Here is an 11,122-nt window from a genome sequence, read left to right as displayed (position 1 = left end):
CTTGTGATCTGTCACGACCCAGCTCTGGGATCTGATCCCTATCCCAACCCTAAGCCATGAGTTTGGGGTGCACCRTGGGGCATTCCTGCACCCCCAGACTGTCCCTGACCCCCAGCCCTGGTGGAATCATCCCTTTAGAACACAAACCAGAGCTTGATTTTTGAAAGATGAAGGCGAGGCAGCCTGAGGGGCTGAGCAGGGCACAGATTTGAGAGGAGGAAAAATTTTGGTTCCTCAGCAGCAATTTGGCAAACCCAGTGGTAAATTAGTGATATTTAAACTGGGTTTGACTGGGYAGGGCTGCTCCGGACTGGGTTTGGATCCTCCATCCCTCTGGCAGGTTTTTACGGCCAAAATGGGTGCATTTTTCAACTCCACCAGGCTCCAGCAACCCCTTCCCCTTCCACCAAAGTCCCCGTGGGAACACGGGAACGTGCAGAAAACCTCGAAGCCAACACGGGCTGGGCTGGTGCCGTGCAAGGAACCGGAGTATCCGGAGAAAATTCATCCTTGCCTGGATTCTGACCTCGGTCACGCGCTGCGGGTCRAGCCCTGGGTGAGGGAAGGTGACAGAGCTCCCGGTGCTGCAGCCCATAAATCTCCCAAAGGCCTTGAGCTGCTCGAGGAACTCGCCGTGAAAAAAGCAAAGCATAAGCAGTTCTGGGGACAGGATGCTGGAAACAGGGGCTGGAGGTCAGGATGTGCCGGGAGAAGCTCAGGACTGGGGGTTAATTCGGATATGGGGTTATCACGGGGTTGGCTGGGGAAGTTCTGTCGGTTCCAGGGGTTCTGTGATGGGGTGAAACCCTAAAAACCTCAGGGTTTTTTCTGTTCCTGTGTATCCCGGGATATGAGCACTGAGGGAAAAATCCAAATTTGTTTCTTATACAAAAACTCTGAGAAAAATTCCCAGTTCAGGCCATTCTCCTTCCTTAACTCTGCTTTTCACACCTGTGAGCGCAGAGCCCCAGGATGCTGAAAAAACCCCAGGATGCTGAGATCTYCCCCCACAAGACCCCAAAACCTTCACCCCCTGATCCCAAATCCCCCCTGAGCTTCTCTTTGCCAATTCCCTCCCGTCTCAAATAMAAAAATGGACACACAACCACAAACCACTCGCAGTGTGACATCACCAGGGCGAAAATATATTCCATTCCAAGATACTTAAAACATGTAAAATTTGGTATATTTGACCTAATAAACTTAATTTTTAACTGTTTTTTCTGCAGCTTTGTTCATAGAGCTCCAGGCACTCTGTTCCTGTTTTCTGCCACCCTCTGTGGGAAATTCTTGGGGTTTTATTTATGGTCGTTGCTCCTTGTCCTGTCGTGCCACCGAAAAGTCTGGCACCATCCTCTTGGCACCCACATTTGAAGTATTTTTATGGTTTTATGAGATCCCCTCTCAAATTAAGTATTTATATGGATATCTGAGATATTTATATGGATTGAGGAGATCCAAAATAGATATTTATATGAGTATTTGGGATATTTATATAGATTGATGAGATCCCCCTCAAATTAGGTATTTATATGGCTATCTGAGATATTTATATGGATTTATGAGATATTTATATGGATATCTGAGATATTTATATGGATTTATGAGATCCAAATTAGGTATTTATATGAGTATTTGGGATATTTATAAGGATTGAGGAGATCCCCTCTCAAATGAGTTATTTCTAGGGATATTTGAGTTATTTTAATGGATTGACAGAATCCCTTCTCAAGTCTTCTCTGGACCAAACAATTCCAGCTCCCCCAGTTTCTCCTCACCACTGAGATGCTCCAGACCCCTCAAAATCTTTGTCCTGGACCCACTCCAGTAAATTCTTGTCTTTCCTGAACTCAATTCCCAGCCCAGGGAGCTCCAGCTTAAGTTGACACATTGGAATAACACATTTTATAAAGGAGAAGCTGCAAGAGGTCAATGTTTTCCATTTTATTATTCTAAATAAAAACCACACTTTGTGCTGAACAATGGAGTAGAAAAGAACCCGATGTACAACGATTTTAGACATCTACGGTTTTGAGGAGGGGAGGGGRAAAAAAGTTTACAAAATATACAAAACTTTACAGCAAATAGATAGTAAACACTTAAATAGCAGGAGGTCAGTACCTACGATTAACTTAACGAAAAGGTTAGACAGCAAATTCAACTCTTGCTTTTTCTTCTTCTGCTCAATTACTCTGATGAGAGACCTGGATCCACTGAGAACGGGGAGAGTGAATTTTTTTTGGGGGGATGGGAGTAAATCCGAGTTTGGGGCAGGGTTTTCAGAGTGGGGGTTCCGTGTTGGGGCTCCCCAGGAGGCTCCGTGACCCAAATGCTGCCGAAATTTCCCCTCTGAAGGATCCCAAAGCACTTTGCCAACACCTCAGGCTGCCCCAGGGGAGGTAGGTCAATGTCCCCAAGGTCACCTTTGGGGACAGGAAGGAGCTGGGTTGGGAGCAGGAACAGAACTGGGCACTGAGTGACCATTCCAGTTCTTCTGACACAAAATTKGAGCTCCCAGCTGAGCTGGCCGGACACGGGGACAGAGGTGACATCCCTGCCAACCCTAAAAGCTTGGGGACACCCAGGACACTCCTGGGGGAGCACTCAGGTCTCTGCCCCCTCTGGGAATCCAGCAGGAGCAGGTCCATAGCCCCTACTGTTAATTTTGGGATGCTCCACATGGGATTGATCCGTTTTAACCCCAGAAATTCCAGCAGCAGGCAAGGGGCTCATGATTTCCACCCCCAGGGCTGGCAGTGCCCGTTGGTATTTCGGTGTAAAAACTTCTCTTTTTTTTTTTGGTTTATGTGCACAAAAGGCTTTTGATTTACAGCTTGGCGAGATCCAGGGGCTGCAGACCCTCCCTGAAGCTTCTGGAACATTCCACGAGGCTCTCAAGGCTCAGACCCATCCCCGCAGCCCCTACTGTTAATTTTGGGATGCTCCACATGGGATTGATCCGTTTTAACCCCAGAAATTCCAGCAGCAGGCAAGGGGCTCATGATTTCCACCCCCAGGGCTGCCAGTGCCCGTTGGTATTTCGGTGTAAAAGCTTCTCTTTTTTTTTTGGTTTATGTGCACAAAAGGCTTTTGMTTTACAGCTTGGCGAGATCCAGGGGTTGCAGAGCCTCCCTGAAGCTTCTGGAACATTCCAGGAGGCTCTGGCCAGCCTTGTCTGTCATTCACATCCTTCAYGGCCACTTCCAGAGCAGAGCAGGACGTGTCCATCCCTGTCCTTGTCCCTGTCCCCAGCTGGGCACAGCCCTGAGTTCTGTGCCCAGAACAGAACRGGACCCTCAGTKGTCCCTTCCAGCCTCACCCATCCCAGAATTCCACAAAAAGAACCCCTGAAACCCAAACAGCAGCTCGGTGGAACCCCCAGTTAAACTCCCACCCTTCCCAGAGCACCACACCGTTCCCAAAATCATTTTTTCTTGTAAAACTTAACACAAACACAGCTCAGCACAGCTCGGCAGCGATTTCAGGAGTTCAGAACTCCGCGCTGTGACAGCTCTGGTGCCTGCCCTCCTCCAAAACCAAACTCCAGGCACCCTCTCCCCGCTCCCGGAGGTAGGTCGGTACCACGGGAGGTACCACCCTCATTTTACAGATGAGGAAACTGAGGCAAAGAGGTGAAGTGACTTGCCCAAGGCCACGATGGAGCCGGGGGAGAGATCCCCCCAAGTGCTCTGAGCTCTCCAAGTCCAACCCTCCCGGGTGTCCCTTCCCCGGGTGTCCCTTTCTTGGCAGGGAGGGGTGAATTTCCAGGGTTTGCAAATCACTAGTTTTGTTAAATTTCTTTTCTTTTTTGTAACAGCAAAACTTGACAGAAGTCACAGGAGCCGACCCGAGGGATCGAGAGAGCCCCGAGCGCTTCCCGTTTGTGAGGTAGAATGAGTTACCCGAGGGCAGTCCCAGATTGGAAAGATTTGTTCYTCTCCACCTCTGCCCCACAGCAGGATGCTGTTGGCACCGGCTGAGCTCGCCAAAGTGGCCGGGAGAGACCACCAGGAGTGCCCAGCACATTGCCAGGAGAGCCCCCCAGGCTGAGGTGGACATCACACGTGTCCAGGAGTGACCCCCAGGCTGAGGTGGACATCACACATGTCCAGGAGTGACCCCCAGGCTGAGGTGGACATCACACATGTCCAGGAGTGACCTCCATGGCCAGGAGAGCCTCCAAGGGTGAGGTGGACATCACACAGCCAGGAGAGCCCCCAAGGGTGAGGTGGACATCACACATGTCCAGGAGTGACCTCCATGGCCAGGAGTGACCTCCACGCTGAGGTGGACATCACACGTGTCCAGGAGTGACCTCCACGCTGAGGTGGACATCACACATGTCCAGGAGTGACCTCCGTGCACAGGAGAGCCCCCAAGGGTGAGGTGGACAAAAAAACTTGTCCAGGAGTGACCCTGGTGCCCAGGAGAGCTCTCAGTGCCAAGGAGAGCCTGATGTCTGTCTGGGGGAGGTCCCCATGCCCAGAAGAGCTTCCTGCACTCAAGGGCACCCAAAATCTAAAGGGGGAGAAGTACCCATACCCAGGAGAGACCCTCCATACCCAGGAGAGACTCTCCACGCCCAGGAGAGACCCTCCATACCCAGGAGAGACCCTCCATGGCCAGGAGAGACCCTCCATACCCAGGAGAGACTCTCCATGGCCAGGAGAGCCCCTCCACACCCATGAGAGCTCCTTCATGCCCAGGAGAGCCCCTCCATGACCTGGAGAGCTCCTCCACGACCTGGAGAGCCCCTCCACGACCTGGAGAGCCCCTCCACGCCCAGAAGAGCTCCTCCACGCCCAGAAGAGCTCCTCCATACCCAGGAGAGCCCCTCCATGGCCAAGAGAGCTCCCTCCATGCACAGGAGAGCCCCTCCATGGCCAAGAAAGCTCCCTCCATGCCCAGGAGAGCCCCTCCATGACCTGGAGAGCTCCTCCATGACCTGGAGAGCTCCTCCATGAGAGCCCCTCCATGACCTGGAGAGCCCCTCCACGCCCAGAAGAGCTCCTCCATACCCAGGAGAGCCCCTCCATACCCAGGAGAGCCCCTCCATGACCTGGGGAGCTCCTCCATACCCAGGAGAGCCCCTCCACACCCAGGAGAGCCCCTCCACGGCCAGGAGAGACCCTCCACGGCCAGGAGAGACCCTCCATGTCCAGGAGAGCCCCTCCATGCCCAGGAGAGCCCCTTCATACCCAGGAGAGACCCTCCACACCCATGAGAGCTCCTTCATGCCCAGGAGAGCCCCTCCATGGCCAGGAGAGCCCCTCCATGCCCAGGAGAGCTCCTCCATACCCAGGAGAGCCCCTCCATGGCCAAGAGAGCTCCCTCCATGCCCAGGAGAGCCCCTCCATGGCCAAGAAAGCTCCCTCCATGCCCAGGAGAGCCCCTCCACACCCAGAAAAGCTCCTCCACGCCCAGGAGAGCCCCTCCATGCCCAGGAGAGCCCCTCCATAACCTGGAGAGCTCCTCCATGACCTGGAGAGCTCCTCCATACCCAGGAGAGCCCCTCCACGCCCAGAAGAGCCCCTCCATGGCCAGGAGAGCTCCTCCATGGCCAAGAGAGCCCCTCCATGCCCAGGAGAGCTCCTCCATACCCAGGAGAGCCCCTCCATGGCCAAGAGAGCTCCCTCCATGCCCAGAAGAGCTCCTCCACGTCCAGAAGAGCCCCTCCATGCCCAGGAGAGCTCCTCCATGCCCAGGAGAGCTCCTCCATGCCCAGGAGAGCTCCTCCATGGCCAAGAGAGCCCCTCCATGCCCAGGAGAGCCCCTCCATGCCCAGGAGAGCCCCTCCATGGCCAAGAAAGCTCCCTCCATGCCCAGGAGAGCCCTTCCATACCCAGAAAAGCTCCTCCATGCCCAGGAGAGCCCCTCCATGGCCAGGAGAGCCCTTCCATGCCCAGGAGAGCTCCTCCATGGACAAGAGAGCTCCTCCATGCCCAAGAGAGCCCCTCCACGCCCAGAAGAGCCCCTCCACGCCCAGGAGAGCTCCTCCATGCCCAGAAGAGCTCCTCCATGCCCAGAAGAGCCCCTCCATGACCTGGAGAGCCCCTCCATGACCTGGAGAGCTCCTCCATGAGAGCCCCTCCATGCCCAGAAGAGCCCCTCCATGGCCAAGAGAGCTCCTCCACGCCCAGAAAAGCTCCTCCACACCCAGGAGAGCCCCCAGGAGCACTCGACACGTGGCCACAGGCCGAGCCATCGCCGTGGCTGCCACTCCACGAACAAACTCACGTCGCTCCAACCACACAAATTCGCCACCAAACGCAGTGATCCACGGCACGGGGAGGGGGATCCCTTCGGCAGGAGAAGGATCCTCCAAGGTACCTTCTGGGGAGTTAAGGCAAAGGCTTCATCCCGACTCGTCAGCCCCGGGGCACGGCGTGAGGTTGGGGCTGAGAGGAGCCAGGAGGCTCCTGGCTCTTTGTGGCCACCACAATCATCACCCAGGGGAGCAGGGATCTGCTTCACCCCCTGCTCCGGTCCTCTTTGCTCACACAGCCACCTCCACCCTCGCTTGTGTGGCTCCTCCATCGCCTCCTCCAGGGTTTCAGGGCACCAGTGAGACTGGGAATCTGTGAATCCCTTGCTCCTGCCTCCCTGCAGGGATTCCTCCTTGTTTACAMACTCAGGTGCTTCCTGCTCCTCTCCCCGGCAACGCAGCGACGGCMGATCCCAGGGCACACTTTGCCCATCTCCTGACAGTAGCAGCAGAACCCCGGGGATGCCCAGAATGTCTTTGTTTTTTTCCTTTTTTTTTTCTTTTTTTCCTTTCTCTTTTGTTCCTTTCCTTCGAGTTCAGCACTTGCTGTGGCTCTGTCCCTCTCCACTGAGGTCAGGTGTGAAAATCRTAGCAGCATCAGTTTGTGGACAAGCTCAGGGTTAGCCTGGTCAAGTGGGCTAAAAGGTTCAAAAAAATATAGAATCTAGACTCAAAAACTAGTGAGAAATGCTAAAAGCACAGAACTCGATGGCCTCTAACAGGACCAGAGGTAAGTAAACACGACAGACTCCTTAAAACAGTGATGTACCTCACGTGCTGTTAATTTGTACAACGCCACCAATCTAAAAAGCCCTAGGAAGGCCCAAAAAATAATAATAAAAAAAAAAAATCAAACAAACAAAGAATTCCATCCATGATGCCTGACCATTAAATAAAAACAAAACGACAACATTTTTTTTTTTCCTTTTCCTCTCCGCAGCTTCCATCACCAACACTCTCTCCTGCCCCAGCCCCATCAGCTATCCGTGTTTTTCTCGGCCTCTTTGGAATGGATGATGTACATRAAAGTCTGTTCGATGGTGAAATCCGGCGGCAGGCTGCCTTTGTGCACCCCTATGTGCTTGCTCATCAGGTTGAGCGTGGAGCTGTAATGACCACACACGGTGCAGCGATACATGAGTGCCCCCGAGTGCGTCCGCAGGTGGCATTTGATGGTGGAGCGCCCGCGGAAAAATTTGTGRCACACTTTGCACTGGTACGGTTTTTCGCCGGTGTGGATGCGCCGGTGGTAGTTGAACTCGCTGGTGTGGGCGAATCTCTTCCCGCACACCTTGCAGCTGTATTTGCTGTTGCCTGGTTGGTTCTGAAGTGCCAGCTCTTCGCTCAGGAATTCCTCAGGCAGTTTCCTTTTGGGCAGCCCTGGAGGTTGAAGGCGCTCCCCAAAACCCGCCCGGATGTCCAGGCTGCCGCCGCATTTGTGCTGGCTGACGTGGTAGCGGTAAGCTGCTTCCAGCTTGAAGCTCTGGCTGCAAAAATGGCACTGGAAAAGAGATTCCTCCACGTGTTGGTGCACGGCCAGGTGCTTTTCCAGGAGCTGCCGGTCCACGAAGCTGCTGGCGCACACGGAACAGGAGAAAACGGAGATGCCCAGGTGGGACAGGGTGTGCCACATCAGGCTGCACAGGCTCAGGTGCCGCTGGTCGCACACGCCGCACGTTTGGCTCTTCAGGTTCACATGTTCCAAGAGATGGCTCCGCACCGTGTGGAAATCTTTGGCCAAGGGCTTCCCGCAGGTGGCACAGGCCAGCTCRGGGCCGGGAGCCCCCCCAAAAACGGCCACCTTGCCGGGCAGGGGGTCGCTGGGGTGGACGATGACGTTGTTGTCGAAGACGCCGTCTCGCCGGTGCAGCGTCAGCTGCCACTGGGTGAAGAATTTGGTCTCGCACATGTCRCAGGAGAAGAGGAAGATGCCGATGTGGGACAGCACGTGGGTGACCCTGGAGTTGCGGTCCTGGAAGTGGGTCTCGCAGACTTTGCAGTTGCCCGTCAGCAGGTCCACGTGGTCCCTGGCGTGCTGGCGGATTAGCTGGATGTTGGGTTCCAGCACCTTCTTGCACACCTGGCAGGGCATGGCCTTGCTGTCCCTGCTGTCACTCTCAAAGGCCAGCTCCTCCTCGCTGTCATCACTCAGCTCAATCACCTCCTCRGACGGGCCCAGCTCTTCTCCAGCATCCTCAAAATGCAGCTCGGCCTCTCCCAAATCCTCCAGCTGCAGCTCATCCATCTGCTCAAATCCCTGCTCTTTGGAGTGGTCGCTGTTGCTGGGGCAGGAGTTGCTGCCTGTGGAGATATCCAGGGAGGGATCAGTGGGGAAGAAGCCMCCCTTGCTGTAGTCACCGTTGCTCTGGGCTTTGTACTGAGGACAGGAGCTGCCGGTGCTCTGTGCCATGATGTTCCCACCGGGCTGGGTTCCCAGCCCCACAGCTGCAGCAAACTGCCCYGGATCCGACTCCTGCTCTGTCTTAGGAGGCTGCTGTGGGTGCATCAGGGGAAGAGCCTGGCTGGCTTCACCCACAGCATTCCTCTCATCCTCTTTGTAGCCACCTGCCACGTCGCCGTGCAGGAGGTAATTCCGCTCGGGGCCGAAGTGCTCCGCRCCGCTCCTCATGTCCCCCAAAGAGTGGCTCTGCTCCGAGGAGGTGCTGCTCAGCGGCCCAGCCCGGCCTTCCCCCACAGACAGAGCAGGCTGCTTGGTGATGGCCGAGCTCTCCAGGTCGGGGAAAGTGGAATGACAAGCCTGCAGCAAATCCTCCATACCCAACCGCTCAGCCACCTCATAAATAACACCCACATTGATGAGATCCGTGAAGAGCTCCGAGGTGTACACAAAGCTCAGGATCTTCTCAAAGTTGGCTGGGGTGATGAAATCCACCACGTAGGTCCTGGCAGCGTCCAGCCCCGTGTTGAGGAAGAGGTTCTGGAAGTAGCCGGCGGCGCAGGCCAGCACGGCTTTGTGCGCGGCGAAGGAGCGGGAGCCCACCAGGATGGTGACGTCGCACATGGTCTCGGAGAGCCGGCACTTGTTGAGTTCCTTCAGCAGGTTGTTGGGGTGGTTGGTGCTGTGTAGCTTGATCCTCATGCCCATCTTAGCAGCTGCTCACGAGTCCTTTCTCCCTGGTCAGCTCGGCCTTCACGCCTTCATCCGCGGCGGRAGCAGGAGGTGTCGGGCAGCCAGGAACTGGCAGGGCAAGGGGCTCTGGAGAGGGGAAAAGTGAAAAAATGTTATCATTTAGCAGCCAAAACTCCCCATTTTCCACCTTTCTGATAAGCTGCTGCTCAGCTGGAGGTGGACTAAACCTGTCCTGTCACCTCGCAAACCGATCTTTTGGGAAGTAAAAGGATGAATACGCAAAGGAGCGAAGTAAAAACGAAACCACACCGACTCTCAGAGGCAGCCTGAAGGTTCTGCTGCTATTGGGGCAGGGACAGAGATCCTGCTGACTCTGAGACCCCACCRGAGCCTGTTCCAGACATTTCCCCTCTCCCAAGAGATTCCACTCAGGCTCAAAACACAGGCTGGATTGGCCTCTAAGTCTCCTCCAGCTGCAGCCACTTCATTCCTTCACTTCAGATTCCACCTGAACCCACACGGAGATTTCAGGCTCCCRGGTGGGATTTTCTGCATTCCAGCCSTGTGGATTCCCCTGGGATTTTGGGGTGACACCTCTGAGATTCCCTGGCCACCACATTTGTCTCACAGCACTGGCCATGCTCCCAGTGTCCTTCCAGCTTGTCCCACTGCCTTTATCCCCCTGTCCTGCTCAGGGATACCCCAGGGACTCCATAAACTTACCCAGGGAGCTCTACCCCTAATTCCCCTATTTTTAATTCCCAACATCAGGAACAGCAAGCCCAGAAGGCAGCAAAGAACGGGAGTTTGGAGGGAGCTGTCGGGAAAACCAAAGGGGCAGACATGGGCTGTTCTCCCCCGGGATGCGGAGGGATGGAGGAACACCACCGTCAGTTGGGGAAGGCGAGGAGGAGGAGGAGGATGAAGATGCCGAGGAAGGCTCTGGAAGGCAAACCAGCCCCCAAAAAAGCACCAGAGCAATTCCTGCGGCGCGGGGATCCCTGTGGAAGGGAAGGGGAGGGAGGGAAAAGAGCGGGAGAAAGGATGGGGGGCCCGGGGGGAGCAGGAGGCTCCGAGAAACGGGAGAAAAGGGGGAAAAACAGCGGGGTCCGCTGTGGGGCCCGGGGGGGAAGGGGAGCCACGAGAGGCGGCGGGAGGCCCCGGGATGGCGGAAGGGGTCGGAGCGGGGGTGATAGCGGGGGTGGTGGCAGGGGGAACCGGCGGGGGCCGGGGCTCGCGGGCGGGGGCCGCTCCTTACCCGCCCGGCGCCCCGCACCATCCCGGCCCGGCTCACACAAAGGCGCCGACCCGCCCCGCGCCCGCCCCGGCCCGCGCCGCCTGCCGGGAGCCGCCGGAGACAGCGCCCCCGAGCGGCGGGGAGGACCCAGAGAGGGGGCAGCGGCAGGGGGAGGACACACGGACATGGGGACAGGGGAAGGGACACAGGGACACGGACAGACGGACACGGGGAGGGACAGACGGACACGGGAACGGACAGACGGACACGGACAGACGGACACGGGGAGGGACACACGGACATGGGGACAGGGGAAGGGACACACGAACACGGGCACTGGGAGGGACACACGGAGACGGGAACGGACACAGGGACAGGGATACATGGGCAGGGAAAGGGACGCACGGACATGGGTAGGGACACACGGACACTGGGAGGGACACACGGACACGGGGCGGGACACGCGGACAGGGACACAGGGACAGGGGAAGGGACACACGGACGTGAGGAGGGACAAACGGACACGAGG

The 11,122-nt window shown here is 56.2% G+C and overlaps 1 protein-coding gene across 1 annotated transcript; it reads right to left on the bottom strand.

The window, feature by feature from the left end:
- Window positions 1-6,139: 6,139 nt before the first annotated feature.
- Window positions 6,140-10,680, bottom strand: ZBTB39 (zinc finger and BTB domain containing 39). The gene is made up of 2 exons (XM_057387120.1): window positions 10,615-10,680; window positions 6,140-9,482 (listed from the first exon to the last, which is right to left on the bottom strand). The coding sequence occupies exon 2, from the start codon at window positions 9,369-9,371 to the stop codon at window positions 7,242-7,244; it is 2,130 nt and encodes a 709-aa protein (XP_057243103.1). The 5' UTR covers window positions 9,372-9,482; window positions 10,615-10,680; the 3' UTR covers window positions 6,140-7,241.
- Window positions 10,681-11,122: the final 442 nt, after the last annotated feature.

The sequence above is a fragment of the Malurus melanocephalus genome, unplaced genomic scaffold (genome assembly GCF_030028575.1).
Source record: "Malurus melanocephalus ecotype Western Australia unplaced genomic scaffold, MMel_1.1 scaffold_1140, whole genome shotgun sequence".
Taxonomy (NCBI): domain Eukaryota; kingdom Metazoa; phylum Chordata; class Aves; order Passeriformes; family Maluridae; genus Malurus; species Malurus melanocephalus.
The sequence above is the reverse complement of the archived record's forward strand: the minus strand, read 5'-3'. Positions and strand labels throughout refer to the sequence as shown.